We start from the raw sequence: 23,084 nt of genomic DNA, 5'->3' as shown, positions 1-23,084 counted from the left end.
TATCGACGAGCTTCTGCTACTACCTTGCAGGGATATATTTAATATCACTTTTTTACGTGCTACCGTCCTGACCACTTTCGCCTCGACATCTGTCTGGGCAGTAGGTTGTGCAGGTATTTGCCATTGCACATACGCCACAAGTGACGGGTAAAGAAGAGGCCTTGCACTTCATATCAACACCCTATGTTCTCGCCACAGCCGACTGGCTGTTGTTCATTGGGTCTATAATGGCTGAGTTCAAAATATACCATTCAAAAGAAAATAACTACAAAGCTTCATTTATCGATATGGCCAATCTGCTATTTGATAGTTTTCTTGCGTCGCGTGTTGAGTTCAACATGTTTGAAGAATAGCACCGCTATAAAGAACATGGCGGCGAACGGAACCAGTCCAATATACACCTTGTGCATGGTGGTCTGGAACATGTGAGTCAGTGCCGTTCTGAGCTCCTCTGGGATGCTTGGATCCTTGGTGATCACTGACTGGTCATCAAGTGCTTTCAGAATGGTATACATGCTGAATGGAAACAGCGTGATGAGCTTCACCGCCTCTGTGCGCAGCGTCCGGTTCATTACCGATGATAGAATTGACAGGACAAAGATTCCGCCCAGTGACCGCAAGAACGTCAGCATTGTTGTGACTGTTGCCATGTCTTTCCCTGACACTGTGACCTGGGCTGCGACAAGCAAAGGTTGTAGGCTCAGGCCGATTCCGGTCCCAAGTATTGCGACAAATCCGATACGCTTTCCATTACCCGAGTCCTCATCCATCAGAATTAGCAGTGAGGTGCCGATAACAGTCAGCATACCACCGAGGGCTATCACCAGTCTGTATCTCCCTGTTCTGGCCATTAGTGCGCCGGATATGGCGGCACTGATCACCATGGGCAGCATCATTGGTAGCAGATGGAGACCGGACGAGACTTCAGACGAGTGTTTCACCGACAGTTCCCAAACGGGAATAAACATGATTGGGCCATATGTCGACGCACCGAAGAAGAAATGGCTTATTGATGACACTGCGATATTGCGGATCTTGTACAGTTTCAGCTCGATGATGGGCTCCGCCGACACCTTCCACTCAACGATCAAAAACACAACACACATGACGGCACCAGCAACAATGCACGTCATGTTTTTTGCCGATGTCCAGCTCTCCCCGACACCAGCCCACGAGAACGCCAGAACCAGCGGGATGATGCCGCACATAAACAAGAACGACCCGAGGAAATCGATCCGCTTGAATTTCTCCCGCATTGTGCCCTGCGGCCGCGGCACCTTTAGCCCGTAAAGGATGATAGCCATAGCAGGCAGGCAGACAGGCAAGTTAAGCCAAAAGATTACTCGCCACGACGAGTGCTGGACCAGCAGACCGCCAAGCACCGGGCCAACCGCCGACGCTACGCCGAAACTCGCGGCTAAAAAACTGCTGTATTTCCCCCGGTCTCTTTCTGTGGTTACATCAGACAGGACAACTGATGTCAGAGCCATGAGGCCACCACCGCCGACACCCTGCACAACCCGGCTCACAATCAGCATTCCGAGCGACTTTGATACTGCGCACAAAATAGACCCGATTGTGAATATCCCAACCGATATCAGAATTGTCTCGACTCGTCCAAGGATATCGCAGAGCTTCCCATACAATGGCTGGACTGCAGTTGATGACAGCATGTAGCTAGTAATGATCCAGATGCCATTCGACATGTCGTCGTATTGATTTGCAATATCAATGTACACGGTAGCCAGGATTGTCGTCTCCAGCGCAGCTATAAAATAAAGCAAGACCCCGCCAGTGATTGCCATGTACAACTGCCGCGCTGTCACCGGGCTTCGCTCAAAGTTGCTAGAGCCATTCGTCGAGGTGGTGTCTTCGACTGATGTGGTGTCTTCGGCAGATGCGCTACCAGGTGGAATCTGGATGATCTCGTTCTCCTTGCTCGGCATGCTGTGGTTGCTGCAGGTACTAGCGTTTGTTGTGACCAGCGACCGAACCGTTGGCTGGCACTCACCAGTAGTAATCGCTGCATCCGGCATTACTACTTTTTGCAGCTAGTATGTGTGGTTAGTAAAAAAATAGAATTGGAAGCAAAGGGTAGGCTTTGGATGAATGGAAGTAAATGGAAGGGGCAGAAGAAAATGCGCTTTGAGCTACGGGAATATCTTGCTGTTGGGAATGGCAATGTGCGTTGTGTCAATGTGCCACCTCTGGGAGTAATATATATAAAGTCAATGTTTTTACGATAACGCCAGCTTGCAGACAGAACAGCAGAATAGCAGGATAGAGAGAAAAAAGTGAAGCTCAATTCGATAGGAAGAGTTTGCCCTGACAACTGCGTCTCTTGGCTATATGTCTCTTTCCCTTTTCTCCCTCCCCAAGCCCACTTGGCGTGGTGAGTGGGAATGCCACAACAGGAGAATCCCATGGCTCTCGTTTGAGCGTTTCTGTAAGCTCCCCCATCTCTACCTCTCCATCAGCGCAAAACAATAGTGTTCCCTACTCGGCAGCGATGTATATTGTTGGCGCGCTATATTATCTGCGCTGGGGGTGGGCAGAACTGGCGGCAAGTCAATGCCCCCGTTCTGCCAACACTGCTGTTGTCCGTCACCACCAACAATCGGTAATCCTGGCTTAAGCCATCGGCTTGAATGCCGATTGTCTGGCCGTGTCTTTGGCAGACGCCCCGAATAAAACCACCTGCCTCAGCATGCGTGTATGCCTACTGGAAAGCCCATCCCCTTCAAGGTTGAGGAGGAGGAGCCTCCGGAACGTGGTGCGAAAACACACCGCCTCGTTTGCCCCGAGTACGATGCAGCCCACTCTCACACCCAGCGCCAAAACTGCAGGGCAGCACGGCTACTCCATGTGCCAGTCCAGACCTTACGTATAGTGCAGCAATTCTTCTAGATAATGCTGCTCGAAAGCCACTCACTTGCACGTACTGCTGGGTCCGACGCTAAGCCATCCAGAGTCTTTCTGGTGGAAATAAAGCAGGGACCGAGGATTACACCTAAGTACCACGTGGGAAACGCCTTGATCACAGCACAATAATCAGAGCTGGCCTGCAAATCAGCAAGCACCGAAAATGGGCAGCCGGCGCACGCACAGCACAAGGGATTTAGAAAACCGGTAGTGTGCCTTGTATATGTGCGGCATAATTACATTGGTGAGTTCAACAACAGGGACACTTGCGCAGCAGGTTTTCGCACAATATCCCCCTCCGCACTTGGCACATACCAGCACTGCTGCGGGAGCGGATAAGTGCATTTCGTGTTAGGTTCCATCCTTTCTAGGCGGACTCGTAGCTGCACAAAGCCTGGATTGCGCTAACAGTCAAAAGAAGGGGATGCGCGCGATTTTCCTTGCATTAGCGCATACGGGTTGAATGAAGCGGGGGAGAATAGCAAGTTCATAGTATAAGAATGGGGAAATCAACAGACATGCAGAGCGCCTTCCATTTTTATATCAACTTGCATCAGGTAAACATGCATGTTGGGCGGCGAGCCCGTCCTTCCATGACGAACATCATTGGCTCGGCGCGGACTATGCTGAGCTAAGGACTTTCGCATGCTCAGTGGTGGTGCGCGTACCGTTTTTGTCTGTCTGCTTTATATAGCGACGCCTGGTCCATTCCTTCTCGCCTTTTTTCTTCATAGTTGAACAGTTCCTCACTTTTTTCTTTGCTACTTTGTCTAATTATATCTGCCCTTTTCTACACATAATGAAGCTCTCTATTCTCACCGCTTCCGCCCTGTTTGCCAGCCAGGCAACTGCCTACAGCATCGTCCATTCCAGCTCGCTTAACTGTCGCAAGAAGCCTACAGCCGCCTCGGATAAGGTCACAATCTACCAGCTGAGCGACGATATCCAGATCGAATGCCAGATCCCCGGCCAGGACGTCTATGGCAATAAGCTTTGGGATCTCACCCAGGACGGCTGCTATGTGGCTGACTACTATGTACTGACTGGCGCTGCCGGCTACATTGCGCCTCGTTGTGATGGCGGTAGCACTGAGGTTGGCGACAGTAACAGTTCCTCTGACAAGCCCTCTGGCTCGGCCACCAAGGCTTCTGCCACCAAGACTTCTGCCACCAAGGCCCACACCTCTAGCAAGCACACACAGCTCAGTGGCATCGAGGATGAGAGCTCGGCCGACGACGCGTCGAATGTCGAGTTGTCTGATATTCTGCTGCCATCTGAGGACGAGAGTCTGACAGAGGTTGAGTCGAGCGCCAAGCCGAGCGCTAAGACGAGCGCCGAGTCTACCTCTGCAAAGGTGACGACGCCTAGGTCGCAGGGCTCGGCCAGCGCTATCGGTGTGTCACCAGCCAAGGCTGTGGCTATGTGTGCTGCTGCCATCGTTGCCCTGGCGTTCTAAACACTAAAAATAGGACAGCGTCAGCGACATCATTCTGCATCCTGGTCACTTGCTGACCGCATTGTTCGCTCGCTATCTTTTTTGTTTTGTTTCCAATCCACAATGCGCTCATTTGCCAACTAAACAGGGAGCTATTGTCAAACGTGCATTGATTTCTTCTGGTTAGAACTAGACAAACTATTCACCAGGCACTGTTTGCGGCTGTAGTCCCTCAGCTAGCGCTCAGAGATTTGCCACAGGTTTAGAATAGAGCCAAAGTTCGGAACGCGGTCAATTGTTTTAGTTTAACTTTTTGTTATTGGCAAGTCTGTACAAGGATATAAGCATGTTCGGCTGAAAAAAGGTTCTGGCAAGCAGCTGTTAATACGGCCAGTGAGGGGTGCATGAGTATCTCTCACACCCACTGCGGATGCCCAGTGGTTTCTGCTTGCAGTAATGTTCAGCCGTGACCTCAGCAGATGCGACCCTGTGTGGCGTGCGACCACGGCGGCTCCTCGGCGACAAGTGCGTGCGGTAGTGCTGCATCATATTGTCCTGGCGCGAGAACCGACTAGTGCATCCTGGATGCAGGCACTCATAGTTCTTCTCGCCAGTATGGATGCGATAATGCCTAGTCATATGGCCGCTGGTTGTGAATGCCTTTTCACAGCCTGGATACTCGCACCGGTACTTGCGCACCATGGGAGTCCTGGGGATAATGCGTGTGCATGGCGGGAGCACAGCCGGCAGCGGATTGAGATGGCGCTTTGGTGTGATTTCCCCGACGAGTGCGGAAAGCGATGGGAGACGGATCGCAGGCGAGGGCGTGCGGCTCATCGGTGAATAGGCAGGAGCCAGATCTGGCATGGATGAGCGTCGGCGCACATCGCAGTAGATATCGTCATTGAGCAGGCTGACGCAGCTCCCGTCGGCAGTCCGGATCGACAGTGAGCGAATGTTCCTTTGCCGAGCCGATTCGGGGATACCTAGGCTGTACGAGTTCGTGGGAGCCATTGGTTATTTGTGTGTGCGATAGGGGAAAGTGTGAGAATGTCTTGGGGATTCGGCGTGCGCTTGTTCCGAGATGGAGAGAGAGAGGCGGTGTTTACGGGCCAGCTTTGGCGTTTTATAGTCCTCGGAGATGGTCCCACAGTCCAGCCATAGCCAGACCGCTACCTGAAGTGTAACAATCAGACCGCACCATGACAAGAGGCACTGTATCTGGAGGGCTGGACTACCTAAAATTGCGATTACGGACCTGTGAAACAAGCAAAACAGCCTGAAGAAGAGGATATGAATTAGGCGCCGAAGAGCAAGAAAGCCTTGTCCCCAGCCGTTTTTCTCCTTCTCGACAATGCACCCAATGTTCGCGAATTCTGCCTTATTTGCAAGTACGGGTTTGAGAGTATTAACTGTTTTGTGCGCTTGTATATATCTAATCTTGAAGGCTGGCCTCCCGAAGCAACAGAGTGTGCGGTTAGATAAATGCTGCTTACCCCGGAAATCACAAGCCATTTGCAGCCAATGTTTCCTGGAAGGGCACACGAGTCCTTGTTGTCTCCTAGGCCAAATCTGGCAGACGGATAGCGAAACAAACCAGCCATCTAGCAGCTAATAGATAGATGTATTTTGAGCTTACTAACCTTATAGAATCCTCGCAAGGCTATCGCCCTTGTGCTGTGAGCTGCGTGGAATTGCCATTTGTGACGGCAAGTAGCAAATCGGTGCTAGTTCTGCATCGCCTATATGCAGCCCCATCTTCACCCACGGGTACTGGACCCGGGTCTACTAGCCAACTTGCTCGGCCCTTCCAGGCTCTGGCGAGGAGGGGTTCTCAGGACTGCAACAGACCCCGAGCTGGTTTGCAACAGGTTCTAGCGCTGGTGTAAAGCACTTTCTGCTTTTGGCAGGTACTTGAGGGTACTCATTCTAGGATCGTCGCTCAGACTTTCGTGGTGTCTGAGTGTCACTTACAGTATAGAGTTCGCCCTGACATCCACCTCGGTTCTCTCACAGCGGAATGCGGCTCTAGCTAGCACACATTCTCTTATCCACTGGCAACCCCTTTCATTTTCCTTGCTCTAGCCTATTCCCCGGGCTCTTGCTTGTTGCTATCTCAATCCAGCAGTGGATCCATGGGGATGAGGCACAGCACTTCTAATGGGCAAATGCATTATTGCCGGACGTCCAGGAGTGTCATAATTAGAGATATTGGGCTTCAATCGATAGGACAAAGTAGCAGGCTTTGAGGGATTGCTTGGCGGGCATATGCCCACGCCACCACATAGTGCTGAAGAAAAATAGCAGCGAGACACACAAATTAATTAGGTTTCCATTGTCTCGAACAGGTGAAAGCACGCAACCACAAAACCCAAGGAAAGCAATGACCCATTCGGCCCTAATAGCACCCCCTTGTTGCCAAACGCTTCAAGCGTTTTGCAGTCGCCAGTCAAGAAAATAGCCGCTGCTGCGGCCTATGCTATGTAATTCGTTCTCGCTTGTGCATATACCAGAGGAGAGGGGCTGTAAGAGGTCATCCCGAGTACGAAAACGGGCGTCGAGCTGTTATATTGTTATGTGAACCGAAAAGAGAGAAGGAAATATAGGATGGATGAGGGAGGCACAGGCATCTCGGTAGGTCTTCGAATCCCAGTTCCTCTCAATAACCTGGACTGGGTTTTAGTGCGCCATTATCCTGCGAAACGAGGAGCGAAGGGCAAATGGACAGGGGGTGGGGAGGCACCTATTCAAAAGGAGTCGGGACTGTTGTCAGACGAAGTGGGAGCTTGCTTGCCAGCCTAGATAACCATAGAGGGGACACACTTAGTGGCAGTGTTCACCAGCATTGCATCCGTCGCAGGAGCAGTCGCAGTTGTTGAAGGCCATTGTTGTTGGGTGAGACGGTGCGTTCGCGCTACAGAGAGTAAGGTGTGAGGGTTAAATTCCAGGAGATAGTGGAAGGAGAAGATGAGATGTCTGGGTGGAAGCCCCTGTCAGAATGCTCTTTTATACCCAAGTTTCGTCTGGGATGAGGGCGTCAACGTGTTGGAGGCAATTTCCTCTCAGCTGCATGGTAGGCGAGTCCGGAAATCAACTGAGGGATGTGCACCAGCGGTTGACGGGGATGCGGGCCGACCGGCTGTTTCCGGCATAGGGTCACTGTGGGTAGCAATAGGTGTCGTCGTCCAGTAGAAACGCGGACAGAGTGGGAAGGGAGAAGGGGGTCTGCAAGATATGCAGACGTCATGTTGGACACGTGCATGGAGGCACATCACTTGGCCAGCTTAAATTAAAAGCGACTGCATGCCCGAGCTGGCTGCTCGAATGTCAAGACTTGCCAGGGGCGGAAATTTGCCCACCACCACTCGCCCCCCGCCGCCCAATGCCTGAACCGAGAACAGCTTGCATATGCAGCAATTGCTGGATTTTTTCTGACTCGGGGGTACATGTACAGAAATAGGAGACGCAAGATAAGGTGTCTCATTGTCCCTCGATGAGCTGCGCTTGCATTGGTGCAGCTGCGGGCCGCAGGAGATGAGACATGCATGACCCGCTGCCCAGCATATCCCCTCGTCCCCAAGCCACCCATTGGCTGATCTGTTAATCGATCATGGCAGGCATCAGGGGTTTACCTGATGACGCGTGACTTTGCCACACACTACCTTTCGCTGGATCGCTTTTTTTACGCGTCAAATTCCTGGCTTTTAATTTCCGCGCCCAGAATCTTTCATTTTTTGTGTCAGTGATCAGAATGGTCAAACGGACAGCAGAAGAAAACTGGGATCCAGTCGAGGACGACAAGGTTGTTGAGGAAGACAAGGTCGCTGAGGAAGACAAGGTCGCTGAGGAAGACAAAGTTGTCGAGGAAGGGGTTGTTAAGAAGGATGCTGCCGACAAGAGCGATGAATCGAGCACTGAGGAAGACGATGACGTCTATGTCGTCGAGAAAATCGTTGAGCATACAAAGGGTGAGGTAAGTTACAAATATTCCCATGATGGCTACTAGTGCTGAGCCAGCCTCTGCTTACTAGCTTTGTTTATCGGCACGATAGGATGGCGAGACACTCTTCATGATCAAATGGGAGGGGTACGATGATCCTGCGGACAACACATGGGAGACGGAGGACAACATCATCGATAAGGATATACTAAAGAAGTACTGGGATGACTATAATGCGAAGGCTGCAAAGAAGGCGGCGCCTGCAAAAAAGCGTGGCCGCCCGGCGTCTAACGGTGCGTCGTCGCTCAAGGCCAAAGAAGCGGCTACCAAGCGCCGGCGCACATCGGCAAGACAGGAGGCAACAGCCAAGCAGAACCCCCGGCAGAAACCCCAGCAGGAGGCTGGGCCAGAAGCAGCAGAAGCCGAGAGCAACGAAGCATCTGACCAGGAGATCGTGTATGGCGAGGAAGGCCCTGAAGCCGATGACTGGGTGCCGCTCCTGGACGAGATCATTACGCTTGATGCTACCGACGACGGCCTTATTGCCCAGATCCAGTGGAAGAACGGCCAAAAGTGCGAGTATCCAATAGAGCTTATTTACGCGAAGCTGCCCATGCAGATGCTAAAGTTTTACGAGCAGCGCTTAAGATTCCGGTCTTCTCAGTAAGTCTCTTGACAGCCCCGGACCTGCCGCGAAGGGAATGCAAGTTGTGCGAACGTGATATGGCACAAGGCAAAGCCGAAGCTTCTGCACTGCTTTGGTAAGGAACGCAGATACCAGACAAAAACAATAATAAAAAGTATATTTTCTGAGACCTTTGCTACAGCGAATCGCCGCAGAGATCCCTGGTTAGCCTGTGCTGTTCAACGGCCAGGGCTCACATACATACGTATTTGGTACTGTATGCTGTTTCTCAAGGGTGCAGTGCTGGCGCGGCAGCATTCCTTGTGCAATAGGCCAATCGAACTCGAGGGCAACGTGCTTTCTGGTTAAACCCTGAGTAGACCTGTTTTGTCAGAGTGACGCAATCGATCGGGCGGTACTGAAACAGCGGCATCAGCTCCAAGCCCTCCACACCTCTTGGCACATCACCACCCAAGAGGCAGTGGCGTGCACATGCTACCATTCCCTACCGGTGCACGCAGATACCCCCGAGCCACTGTCCCATCGGCACATCGCCGAGCTTAGCATAGCCATGTACGGCAGTTGCCCCAGCGCCACTGAGCCAATGGACACTGCTGAGGTAGGCCGCAGTTCCAAAGTCTGGGATATGGCCAAATCCAATCCTATAAATACTGAGACGGCTCTGTCCCGCTGGTTCTACACACTAGATTTTTGTTCTTTCCCTTTTCTCTAGCTCTCGGATTCTATTCCATCGAAATCCTGTTTAGTTTGGAGCATTTACAAAGACACTTGTGCCCGCCTCGTCTCTTTCCGACCGTCCTCTTTGCTAATTTTTTTCGAAGTTCTACAGTCCAGACCTGGTTTTGGCAGCTTGTTTAGCTATGGCGGAACATGAAGACTCCGACGATGAGCTTATGTCTCGGGGGCAATTGTTGAGCCTTTTTACCGGCTTGTGGGATGTTTATACCTGGACATGCAGAATTTCTTTGTATGGCAGACAAAGTGCGCTTCCATACAAACTTGTCAGCTATCAAACGCACTGCATTCCAGGGACTAACAGGAATGCTGATTATCTTATTTGCTACAGTACTGCACCCATGTACGATTTTTACTCTGCCCATTCAGCTGTCGTGTGCAGACAGACGACACCCACCGACACCATACCTGATGATGCTCTAGAAGAAATGGGGATTCTTGCTCTCGAGATTTGGAAGCATCAGCCAACTCGCCTAACTGTTCCCATTCTACTCCTGCATGGTGTAAAGATACGGATAGTCAAGTTCAATCGTGACGGTAACCTCCATTCACTTGTTGGAAAATACGTTGACCTCCAAAGCTCTGAGGTAGTGGACTTTTTTGGCGATTGCAAAGAACTGATGGTAAACCTATGCCGTGTATTCTCACTTCCAGCCAACGAGTTTGGCCATGTCTGCGAGTACTCATACAAGCCGAAGGGGTATCGATTTGAGCCACATGGAAACGAATACAAGATGTCTGCCGTTGACAGATGTGGCAAGGACACGTTTATAGTGAGCATCGTTGGCCGCGGCAATTACACTTTGGCGGGCCGCCATGACCATATAATCTATGGAAAGTTCAACAGTCATGCTGCAGTTCTAAGGGTTTCCTGGATCCCAGCTGATCAGCCCGTTGAATATACCCCGGATTACAAGATTGGCTCAGGCGCTTTGAATGCCAAGCCAAAAGTGCTCCAGTGTGGAACTGTTTTCAAGGACATCGCGAAACATCGCATGGAGTTCATCATTTATGAAGATACTGCTAGCTAGTCGTACAAAGCCACCGCTACCTATCACCTTCATCGACCCTGAAGTCGCCTATTACTATTTCCTACTAGTCCATTTTTACTGAATAAATTAAAACCAGCATAAAACAGTTGTGCTCATAGCACGTCCATTGGCTATCAGTTTATCATGACCCATGGGTTCGTATTACATGCGTGCTTGTGGTTTTAATGTCCCTTCTCTTGAATGCAATGAACTGGCTGATTCCTTCGGTAACCGGTGTGGTAATACGGAGGTCCAGCAGCGATGGCGTCCGTACGATCAGCTAGCAAATGCATTAGACAAATGTTGGGATAAGATATCCTCGACTCGACTTGAGTGAGAATGTTTGAAGTGACGTGCTCAATGATACAGAATAATCACTTGTGTCCATATCCATGGTGGTGATTCCATATCGAGAAGACTGAGATAAAGGAAGGAGAAGTATAGTAAATCTCAGCAACTTCGGAAGCTGCATTAGAATATTTTCAATGCTTGAATATGAAATCCCACAGTCCCTGAGAAAAAAAGTTTGAAGGACAAACCAGTTTACAGTAGATATAGGCGTCAATGGTATAAAATGTAGTGCTGCGGTTCTGATGTTGGACGACATGGCCAGTATGTCAGTGTACAGGTTCATTGCTGTCATCCTGACATTAAGTGGCTCCATATATAGGCATGATATAAACATGCCAGCTTTCCTGATAAGGTTGGGGCTCAAATAACCCATGTGTCTTCTAAACTCAGTCGCTTGTAGTGTATGTAAAGGTGCGTGGTCGAACACCGAATAGAAATCAGTGTGATAGCAAAGGGCCTTCGATACATTCAGCACTCTCAGGCGGGAGAAGTGTAGTCCAAGACTGGCAAAAGATGTGGCTCTTCGGGGAGAGTGAGCACGATATACCAATACTAGGTAAATTAAGCTGGCGAATATAGCCGTGTCAGGGGTTTCATCTCTATACCACGACCAGTGAAACTCTTTGGTAAGCCCAACGATGGTTAGCTTCTGTAGTGCGGTGATAGGAAACTTTACCGTTCTTGGCGACATGAGCCCAGTGATAAAGTCCAGCTTAAGAATGGTGAGGTGGCTACTAATTGGTCCCATTGTCTCAACAGGCAGTGGTATGTATGCATGAAGGCTGCGTAGTCGTGAAAAGTAATAAGTAATAAGCAATAAGCTGTGTTAAGACCAGCGGGCTACCAGCAGCTAACTGGGAAAATGGATAATATTGTATCACGACAATCAATGGAAGACAGGGCACAAGACGCGACAGAATTTGGTTGGAGATATCTGTTGGTAAACGCCCAGTATCACCAGGTGTATGACCACGAAGATGAAGCGAGGTGATATTCTCCCAAGAGCGTGAAGTTAACTTGAATTCATCTAGTGCCGCTGCGAATGTGCATGTGCCCTCAGGTGGGATATCGTGTATATCGAGTTGTTTTGTTTCTGTCGTCAGCCCCATGGAAACGATGAATCCAATATTGGTATACCCCTTGTCGTGTGTGCGTTGGGAGTTTATCATGTTGGAGCGGCTTGTTCATTTGTTGTGCAAGATGGCCCTGCTGCATAGTGGTTGTTTTAGGTGGTCTCTCCACTGACGACACACAGCTGATAGTCGATACACCACTAAAAATGTATCGGGGGAATGCTCACATTTCTTGGTTGTCTCGATTACACAGGACAGAACGCCAGCAACAAGCTTGTCGGCAGCTAACGTGTTTAGGTTTAAAGTAAGTCTATCCGTGAAAGAATGTAAATAAGGCTTAAAAATCAGAGAGATGTGAATGAGAGAAGCTTGTGTACACAATGCACAACTGTCACAACCGGCCTGAGTCATATGTGTGAAGCGGAGTCTTGAAATGCCCATTTTTAGATAGCCAATGACATTACACTAATCACCAAGCCTCAGGACGAGTCTCACTCAATTCTTCTTTGGCACCAATAAAGCATCACAATTCTGGAACTTCTCACTTGGTAGACCCGTACAGATGCAACCAATACTAGCTGTATGCGGCGTTGAGTCGATATTCATAAAACTTCTGCTTGTCAGTGGCGACAAATTTAATCTGGGACAGGTATCGAGCGCCATGTTTCTACTAGCTGCAATGATGAGTCGTATATATGCACTACTCATCACCAAGCTCGATATCCATACATGCAGCCCTTTTATTCTGACACAGGCATTTGTAGCTAGCTACCCCGTATCAAACAACTCAAGGTTAGGATCTTGGCCATAGGTGTCTGAGTATGGGCAGCCACCTGGACAGCTCAAACATGCATCGGATGCCAACACAGACGGCGAACAGAGTGGTCCTAGACAAACGTAGTACTGAGTAGTTCTGTATGTTCACCAGCTGCATTGGTACAGTAGTCCAAAAAAAAAAAAAAAGCGACGCAGGTGCTGGCTATCAAATTAGGCTGCTGCTTGTAGTTTTGAAGCACCCCCTTCGCTGTTTCGCGGTAGCATGGTCTGACGGCAGAGGTGCTATCCCTAGGCAGACCCCTGTTATGCATGTGCATACTGTTGTTTGCCCCCGCTTCACTCGCCAGCCGGCTGTTGTCACCTGTGCTTTACGGCCTCGTTCTGCCGATGCTGCATTCCAGCCAATCACGTGTTTGGGGGTGCAGAGGTCGATTATTGAGGCCCATTTTCAAGTGAGATTGTATCCCGACCACGTGATTGGTGGGCGGCGCGTAGGGGCAGGGCGGTGCATGCCTACTGCTGCGAGCTTGCTTCTTCCTCTTCCACTCCCGTGACAGAGCCCACATTTTTGCCATTTTTCACCTCTTTAAGTGCTGGAAGGTACATTTCACGAGAACAATTTCTTGTTTCTGCTCGCTTTGAACTCCATTCACACCACCTTTTGACCATTGCAGCCAATGGCGTCGCCAACAACAGCCGCTGACCAGGCCAGCGTACTTTTGGAAATCGAAGACAAGGCACACGTGTTGCCAGGACGCGCCTCGAACAACAGCAGCGCGCCAGCAGGCTACCCAGCGATAGCACCACGCAACAACAGCATCACCAACACGAGCCAGACGGCGTCGACAAGCGCACACCCGGCGCCTGTGCCAATAGCGCCGGCCACCGAGAGCCGCACGGATGGCACACCCATCAACCCGTTCCTATCAGACCGAAACACGTCGGGTAAGCGCAAGCGGACGGGTGGCGGCGGCAGCGGCGGTGAAGCACCTCCTCCTGGATCGGATGAGTGGCACAAGCAGCGCAAGGAGAGCCACAAGGAGGTGGAGCGGCGTCGGCGAGAGGTGATCAACCAGGGAATTGATCGGTTGGCAGAGCTGGTGCCGAGCGCAGAGAAGAACAAGGGTCGCATCCTGGCCCAGGCCGTTGACTACATCCACCGTCTGAAGGCGACTGAGGCAAAGAACATTGAGAAGTGGACGATCGAGAAGCTGCTGGCAGACCAGGCGATTTCGGAGCTGACGAGCCAGAACGAGCAGCTCAAGGCAGAGAATAGGAGACTCAGAGAGAAGCTTGGCGAGTCGCCAGTCGAGGAAGAGGAGGAGCTGCAGGATCATAGCGCGGCGTTCCACTCTGATGTTGATGTCAGTGCTATGGCAGCCGCGGCAGCAGCAGCTGTTGCTAGCGCGCAGGGCCATGCAAAGGCCGAGGACGACACTGATGACGCCGAGGAGGAAGATGGCATGGAAATGGACGAGGACGATGAGGACGATGGTGAAGGCACGAGTGCTGATGTCGAAGCTATGCAGGTGGCGGCAAAGGCAGCTGCTTCAGGAAAGCCATCCAAGAAGCGGTCTAAGAAGCATTCCAAGTCATCAAAGAAGAAGAATCGTGATAGCAAGCACTGAGACCCTCTGTTGCTTTACCTGTCTGCTTGCCAAAGTACCCAACTATTCTCGTATTTTTCAATCTATTATTTAATAAATGCAGTATCCCTGCTCAAGCACGATCTATGCAATTCTCCGACACATCTGTCACGTCATCGCTAACTAGCATAAGCTGGTACTGGGTGGCTGCATTTTTCAAAAGGAAGATAATGAAAAGAATTACATGAAGATGCATGATTAATGTGAGAAAGTGCATGTCTAGCAGGGGATTCCTGTGAGGTTAGTTGCCGTGGATGGCATCCCTCAAGGCAATAGCGCCGTCCTTGGTGCCCAGCACCATGGCCAGGATACCCAGGAACAGCATGATGACGCCGACAATGTGCTCATACCAAGGGATGTTGCGGATGCCGTAGAGCTTCCAGTAGAATAGAATGGGCTCGATCAAGAACACGCATCCCGTGGACAGGGCACCAACAAGCGTCATAACCTGGGAGAAGTACGGAATGGCCATAGAGACGCCCATGAGTGCGGCCAGAAGCACAGTGCGCATGGTGGTGCGGGTGATGCGCTCCTTCCACTTGCCCATGAACTGGGGCGTGATGTTGAAGGACTTTTCGACCTCCATAGCGAACGAGGTCATAAGCACGGGCACGGCAATAATCACGTGAATGACGATCATGATCTGAGCCGCCACGCTAGGGGCACCGCGCGGCAGGTTATCGAGCATCGGCGAGACTGTAAGATGTCCGTACGCATGGTATCCAGCGGCACCGCAGAGCATGTAGAAGGCAGTGATGATAGCCATGGCGCACATGGAGACATACGGCCAGTGCTGCGGGTTGCGCATGCTGCCCTCAATGTACGGGTAGATGGCATTGCCGGCGAAAGCGAACGAGAAGGTGGCCATGGCGGTGGGCACACCAGCCCAGTCCCAGAACACATGGTTGATATCGGTGCCCTGGATGACAGCGTGGATATTGTCGGCGGGGGCGTGATCACTCTGCAGGTACGGCTTGCTGAAGGCGATAACAACGGCTATCAGGACAACAACGACGCTCGAGAGGAATCCAAACATGCTGATGATTGCGGTCTCAGCCATCTGCTTCAGGATAATGTACGGCACCCACATGATGAAGGTGCAGACAAACATCCAGAACTTCTCGCTCAGGTTCACGCCCGTCGGCAAGAGCAGCGTGTGGATAGTAGTGCCGGCCAGGATGATGTACAGACAGGTGCTGCCGAAGCAGTACAGGGCATGGAAGAAATAGGCGACGTAGCGACCTGGCTTGCCAAAGCTGGCCTGGCCAATGTCGACGAATCCGAGCAGGCGCTTGCCGGGCACGGCGTGCAGACAGCGGATGGTGATGATGGAGCTGAACACAGCGATGATACCGCAGACCCCCATGATGATTAGGCCAACCCAGCCGCCGCGTGCCAGGACGTAGGGAAGCTGCAGGGAACCGGAGCCCAAGACCATGCCGACCATGTTGAAGAAGGCGCCAAAGGAGGAGCTGGTGCGGTGGATGTGGTCGTACTCGCCGTTGGCTTCGGATCCGGTCTGGGAGATGGCGTAGTCAGCCTTCCCGTTGGAAAAGTTCTTGTTGACGGAGGTTGGACGGCTCGGGGGAGCGGTCGTTGACTCGGAATTGCTCATTTTCGCTAGTAATGAGTTGAGTAGGAATATTACAAAGAGAGCGGAACAAAAAGGTGGTGAGGGGTTCTTTAGATTGTTAGAAAAATTTTGCGTTCCTGGAGGGCAAGTTCAAGGGGTTTTATACCCAAAAACCTGGTGGATACGAATGCTCTCTCGGCCATTTTGCCTCTCTGCTTAGCAATGGTACCATCGGGTCGCAAAGGCATTGGTCAGCTCAATCCTTATGCTAGAGCTAGGGGGCTAGAAAGAGAGATAGTCGACAGTCTAGCCGCACCTTGTGTCCAAAATCACACAGCTGAGTTGGTTGGCAGCGCCCGTGGTCGTTGTCCCCCAAAAGCGGGGCTCTGTAGCGTACTCATTGGGCGAAGGCAGTTGGGATAGAAATATTACTGGGCCGCACAGATGTAGCGGTTTCCATATGTGGTACAGCAAGGGGCAAAATGGGGCGATTGCACCATACATCCTCTGCGGCCTTTCTGTGCCTTCCCACGTATTAGGCAGGTGCAGGCAGAACAGGGATTGACCAGGCTGGGGAATGGAGTGTGGCCCAAATGACTCTGCCCATGCTGCGCCGACATTAGGTGTCAAGCAGCTGCATCCAGATCGGCTTGCAGCCTGGGCATTCTATAGGCGACGTGCATGGCGAGCGCAACCCAACAGCTGCCTTCTTCAAGCTATACTGGGCACTCCTTGCTAGTTTAACGAAGAATTCGCCGATCAGCATGCCATCGGTGAAATGTTGCGACGTTGTTTTTGGGGGAAAGATGAAGAACAACTAATATCGCACAACGATCACGCCAGGCGGTATCATTCTGAGCTCATTGGGTGGGAAAGCTGGATGTTTGGTATGTTTGCACATGAATGCTTATTCATGCCGAGAGGATACTGTTCCGCAGAAGGCAGATGAGGGAAGCAGATAGCTCATGAGAAGGAATGGTAGATCCGTCTAGGCTTTGCAGCTCCGCTATGCCGAAATAGGTGCCATGGGAACTGATTTGGAGTTTGGAGTATGGATTTGGATCTAGGGATTCCAATTGGCAGCTGTACTGCCACGTGTGGCGGAAGTGCAAATACGCTGTATGTTAGGTGGCCATCTACCAACACTACATACATACGCTTTGCATGATAGTATGCAATATATGAAATACTATAGTGGTCGCGCGAGCTACAGGCGATGTGCATGCAAGGTGCACGGTAGAAAATGGCACTAGCGGGCTGTATGATTGTCGGCTGAAGCCGGTTTTATCATGTGGAGAAAATTCATTTTGCTGCAGCTCTTGGGCCATTGAGTGACCTTTTAAAGGTTTGTTTTCCGGATGAGCGGAGGTGGCGGTCCAGGTGGCGAGCAAAGGCCGAGTCGACAGGTTTGTGATTATTGTGACCAAAATCCCTCAGCGTGACATTATTCCGTGAGTTGCTTCCCAAATGGAGGCATTGGTGAGATTGACCTGTCGCATCATCACCAAGCGCTGAAAGTAACACGTGGTGGGGTTTGGGGAAGTGTGAGTATCCTTGCAATTGCTGCTGTTGCCCTTTTCGTTTCGTCGCTCCGGAACTCCACCGTTGGGGCAGAGAAAATGGCAAAACACAAAAGCCCTAGTCTGGGTTCCGCAGCTTGGTAGCAGCAACGCAATTAGCAAGCCTGAATTCGCTTACCCTCATTTGCGGGTGATGACGGAGCAGCCTTCAGTGTGCACTGTCACTTGCTTGCTGATGTGTAAATCAATAGCTGAAGTGTGGGGCATTGCTTTATATCACAACCAGTGGGTTTACGCCTGAGGTGTGAGTTATCCCAGTCTCATATGGCTGCTGACAGCTCCCTGGTAAACGAAGATGCGAAAAGCACTGACTAGAACACGCCACATTGTGATTAGTTGATGGTGACGGTTTGTATGGCATGCAATATGCTGTCATTTATCTCTTGTGACGTTCAAACGCAGGCATGGCTGATAAAGATGTTTCAGAGCAATATAAAACCAGAGGATGGGCTTAGGTAGCAGCACTGGGGTAGTTGAATACTTGCCTTGAACATCGTATTTCTACAAACCAGAACATTCTCAAGAACAATGGCCACTCTTCTTAAGCCTAAGGCAAAAGGAAACTACAGCTGTCAGAGTTGTTTCAAAAATATCAAGACACCTGGCGACTATTTGGGCCATGCAAGAAATCACATTGGCATGTATTCCGAGACGAGCTACACTAATTAACTAGAGTCACATCCCACCCGAGATTGCCTTTCTCAGCTATATCCATGACCCGGTGGATGGCAGGTGCATTGTCCATTGCCTTCCAAGTGCTCGTAGACAGTACTCTGCTTTCGCTTTTATAGCCTTTAGGGTATCGATATATACCGCAAGGGATAGCTGCTGAGAAAATGCCTAGCGACTGATTCCCAAGCAAAGCGGCCATGGATACCTCCGCGGGCTTCATGGACAGGGCAGCCATGTACGATTTTGACGTGCGATTTTGCAGAACTGTCTCCATGTAGATATCTAGTAGAGAAAAAGATGACTCCTCAGCACACTTTAGGGTGTTCGTGTTGCCAATTGCCAAGTGGTTTGTACGTGTTTGTATTCGTCGGCCATTCCAAGTTTTCTGAGAGGAGCGGTCAGGTGATCTTCAATCCTGGATTTGCACCTGCAGCTATTTCCCTGGGCTTCTTTCAGAATTTCGGTAGCCGAGAGGCTCGTGGCTATTGGCTACATTCAGAGACATCAGCGTACCAAGCCTGTGAAAGCAATCCACAGGTACTAGAATGGCAGTCTGGCGCTTTGAATGAATATAAAGGGGCTTGAGGGCGCCTCGCTCTTCTACTAACTCTCCTTTACTAAATAGCTATAACCTATGTCTCTTGAAACATATACCTGCTCCTCCCTGCGCAACTTGGAATACCACAAGAACATTGTGCTCTACAATGGCAGGTTCGACACCAGACAAGCCGCCGCAAGGTCTGGCATGCAGGCCTATCGCATCGTAGCTCAGTTTCCTCACGTAACCCTCCTGACGGTGGATGTGAATGACGATACTACTGTTGTTGCTGGAGTGATGCCGACAAGCGGTAGTACTGTAGCTAATGCACTAATCGACAAGGTCTCGACGAGAAGTGCCAGCGCCATAGCTCGGGGTGTTCCCTACAAAATGGAGCAGCGAGATATGCAATTGGGATGGAAGTTTACAGATGCGCAAGGGGTCAAGTACAAGTGGAACACTAAAGCGCTGAAGACTCAGTGGGAGCTACTTGACAGCAAAAAGGCAGCCATTGCCACGTTTGACTGCACAAAGTTCTGGAAGGACGGTCCTGGCATCCTGGAATTCAAGACTGGAATTAGCAATGAGCTTCGAGTGCTTTCTCTTTTGGCACTTGGCATAACTGCACTCACTATCACAAGGACCCATGCCAACAGCCACAGCAATGTAGCCATATATGCATCATGGAGTTAGCCCAGGTTTGCTCATGGTTGGTAGTGAGGCGAGTTACTGGCTCAAAGAAATGCGCTTTTTGTTCACGCAGTATGATATCCTCTTACGATTTTGTTAACATGTGCTGATAAGGATACACCTGGACTATACCTGGCAGCGTAATATCAGGCGATTCTGGGGGTTGGTTCTTTATTGAAGGCTGTCTGCTTTCTTTTGGAAGGGACGGAAATCAACAGAGAATATTCCTTAGCACACACCTTCAGTTTGCAAGACGCGCTTTCTGTAGTCCAGTCCTGACATACCAGTGTGCCAAGACGGCGAGGGACACCTACTTTTTGCTAAAGAACATTCCACATGTCTTCTGCAGTCTATTTTAACACAGAAAACCGGCGTGCGCATCGCCCTCAGTCATTCTCCAGTTAGCTATCATGTCCACAGATCCATTTACAATTTTCTCCAAGACTGTTCCCATCGCTGTGAGGTGTGTCGTTTTCTACAGCGGCTGTTTTGACAGCATCGATGCGGCCCAGGGTTCTGGCGAGCCTGTCTACAGAGCATATGTAAAGTACCCGAACTTGATCCTCAGTTCGGTTGAAATCGATTTTGATGACAATGCCATGCTGGTTGCTGGCATCATATCCAAAGTCAAGAGCAGCGATCGCCCGGAGGCAACACCAGTTGTAGATATGCAATAGTACGAGATATGACACTTAAACTGGAGCAAGGAGTTACACGGCTCGGTTGGAAGTTCAAAGACGCGAGCGGTACTGACTACAAGTGGAACACTCCAATCAAAGGTAGTCAGTAGGAGCTGCGAGATGGCAATGAGTCTGTTGCTGCGACACTCAATATCAGGAAGCTCCATCCTGAAAAGCTGGAGATTAGACCGAGCATGGACAAGCAGCTCCGTGCCCTTGTTTTAACCTCGCTCATGTTTAATATTGTCACTCTCTCCAGCCAAGATCCAAACTACATCAATGCTGGCCACGAGACGATGGGCGACTGGTATTACCTGACAGGAAAACCATAAAGCAGTAGCATTTCCTGTGATGTTTCTGGTAGCATGGCGGCTCTACAGTTGGTGGCTGGCTTGACAACAGAATGGTTCTTGCTGTAATAAGGTCAATTTGTCAAGGATATTTTTTAGTACACTCGGGGTCTCCCCTTCGCATGTTTCCGGATTGTGTATCGGCGCCTCTCGCACTGTCTTTAGAGAGTGCACGCCACGGCCATTGATGTTCCCTCCTTCTCAACTCAACAGTTAGCAGAAGCAGGGTGGCAGGCTTCAGCTTTCCAACCCGCGACAGTGAAGTGACATCGTTGGAGACCTTTTCGACTCATACCGGCAACTTTAGAGTAATCTCTCAGAAAACAACATGCGATCCCCGGGTTGCCCTGTCTACATGACTCAGCAGGGCGGTGTATACGTTACACCCCCGTGTGCTAGAGCTTCAGCAGGGGGCGTTTCCCCGGCAAAGCAGTTGGACCGACAGCGGGGGTTCGGAGTGTTGTGATGATTTGCACAAGAAAAATCCGCTGTGAGCGACCCGCACCAATCAGCGTCGGCAATGATTGTGTCATTGTCTGGCGTGGTGTGAAGATTTGCTCTTGGTAACAGGTCATCTAATTGCCTGTGGCCCGCTTTATAAATGGGTGGGGGCAGCACTGGCCAACTCCAGCAATTCTTTCACTTTTTTCTTCTCAGCAACAATTTTTCTTCACCTTTTCTCTTTCTTTTTTGCACAGAAACCCCTTCATCATGGCTGGCAGCGACGACACTAGACCTCAGTACCACATTGCCACGGAGCTGGTCCACATGGACAGCGACAACGTCAAGGACAACTACAATGCGGCATCGGTGCCTATCTACCAGACGGCGACGTTCAAGCAGACGCAGGCGGACGGAACGGGCGGCGAGTACGACTACTCGCGGTCAGGAAATCCGACGCGCACGGCAGTGGAAGCACACATGGCAAAGATCATGCGGGCGGAGCGGGCGTTCGTAGTGTCTACGGGGATGACAGCGCTGGATGTGATTCTGCGGCTGGTGAAGAGTGGGCAGGAGATCATTGCCGGCGACGACCTGTACGGCGGGACGAACCGTCTGCTGACATACGTGTCGCAGTATAACGGCGTCAAGGTGCACAATGTGGACACAACGCAGCCGGAGAAGGTGGCGGAGCGGCTGGACCCGGTGAAGACGCGTCTGGTGCTGCTGGAGTCGCCGACGAACCCGCTGATTAAGATCGCGGATATCCGCACAATAGCAAGCAAGGTGCACGAGCAGTGCCCGGCGGCGCTGGTGGTGGTGGACAACACGATGATGTCGCCGCTGCTGCAGAACACGCTGGAGCTGGGCGCCGACATCGAGTACCACTCGGGCACCAAGTATCTGTCGGGCCACCATGATCTGATGGCGGGCGTGATCGGGTGCAAGACGGCGCAGGTGGCGGATCAGCTGTATTTTGTGATCAACTCGAACGGCTCGGGGCTGGGAGCGTTCGACTCGTGGCTGCTGCTGCGCGGCGTCAAGACGCTGGCGATCCGCATGGACAAGCAGCAGGCGAATGCCGAACAGATTGCCGAGTTCCTGGAGGCGCAGGGGCTCAAGGTTCATTATCCAGGGCTCAAGTCGCACCCGCAGTATGAGCTGCATCGGTCGCTGGCCAGCGGGCCCGGGGCGGTGCTGAGCTTCGAGACCGGCGACGTCGGCGTGTCGGAGCGCATTGTGGAGAGCGCGCGGCTGTGGGGCATCTCAGTCAGCTTCGGGTGCGTAAACTCGCTGATCTCGATGCCGTGCAAGATGTCGCATGCGTCTATTCCGGCGGAGATCCGCAAGCAGCGACACCTGCCCGAAGACCTGATCCGTCTGTGCGTGGGCATCGAGCACGTCGACGACCTTGTTAGCGACCTGGCCAATGCACTGCGCAAGGCTGGCATTACCGTCAAGCAGTAACTGGAATTTTAAGTGAAATGTATTTAGAAGGAAAACCGGGACGATTAATTGGACTTTTTGCTGGCGTCGGCCTTGTGCTTGATGGTAAGGCAGTTGATGTCGAGGTACTGGCAGATTGTGCTGATGACCTCCAGGGCAAAGTGGGCGTACTGCACGGCCGTGTAGACAAGGCAGGCGTACACCAGATACAGCTCATGGACGCCATCGGCCAGCTTGGGCAGCCCCAGCATGGGCATGACGGCGTTGAGGGTGCCGAGGAAAATAGGCACGTGCATCCTGTTGAGCTTGGGGAAAGGCGCGCCTGTGACATGGGCGACGATAACGCGACCGACGATGTACGAGAAGGCGAAGCCGACAAACAGCAGGAACAGCACCAGGTGCTGGCCGAGAATCTCCGGCGACGCATACAGCCACAGCGTCACGCTGCTGATCGAGGCAACAAACGGCACCACATCGGCCACGGCCACGGCCACGCTCCTGTTCTGCTCGCGGCAGGCAATGGAAATGTTATCGAGGCTGGCGTAGATGGTCGGGATC

At 51.3% G+C, this 23,084-nt stretch overlaps 3 protein-coding genes across 3 annotated transcripts; 2 read left to right on the top strand and 1 right to left on the bottom strand.

Annotated features, from left to right (window-relative positions):
* Nucleotides 1-10,835: 10,835 nt before the first annotated feature.
* DL89DRAFT_132107 (uncharacterized protein) lies at nucleotides 10,836-12,026 on the bottom strand. Its single transcript, XM_040883329.1, has one exon. It carries the CDS (start codon nucleotides 11,806-11,808, stop codon nucleotides 11,002-11,004), a length of 807 nt encoding a protein of 268 aa, XP_040739483.1. The 5' UTR covers nucleotides 11,809-12,026; the 3' UTR covers nucleotides 10,836-11,001.
* Nucleotides 12,027-13,908: 1,882 nt separating this feature from the next.
* DL89DRAFT_211530 (uncharacterized protein) lies at nucleotides 13,909-14,175 on the top strand (the record flags this gene model as incomplete). Its single annotated transcript, XM_040884204.1, has 1 exon — nucleotides 13,909-14,175. A coding segment is annotated over one exon (267 nt), but the record flags the coding sequence as incomplete, so codon positions are not given.
* Nucleotides 14,176-19,013: 4,838 nt separating this feature from the next.
* DL89DRAFT_271380 (uncharacterized protein) lies at nucleotides 19,014-19,937 on the top strand (the record flags this gene model as incomplete). The annotated part of the gene is made up of 1 exon (XM_040888918.1): nucleotides 19,014-19,937. A coding segment is annotated over one exon (599 nt), but the record flags the coding sequence as incomplete, so codon positions are not given.
* Between the last annotated feature and the right edge of the window lie 3,147 nt (nucleotides 19,938-23,084).

The sequence above is a fragment of the Linderina pennispora genome (genome assembly GCF_002104995.1).
Source record: "Linderina pennispora strain ATCC 12442 chromosome Unknown DL89scaffold_44, whole genome shotgun sequence".
NCBI classification, from domain to species: domain Eukaryota; kingdom Fungi; phylum Kickxellomycota; class Kickxellomycetes; order Kickxellales; family Kickxellaceae; genus Linderina; species Linderina pennispora.
The sequence above is the reverse complement of the archived record's forward strand: the minus strand, read 5'-3'. Positions and strand labels throughout refer to the sequence as shown.

Coding starts and splice junctions, on each gene's coding strand:
- DL89DRAFT_132107 (XM_040883329.1), bottom strand. CDS start 11,808: ATGGGACCAATTAGTAGCCACCTCACCATTCTTAAGCTGGACTTTATC.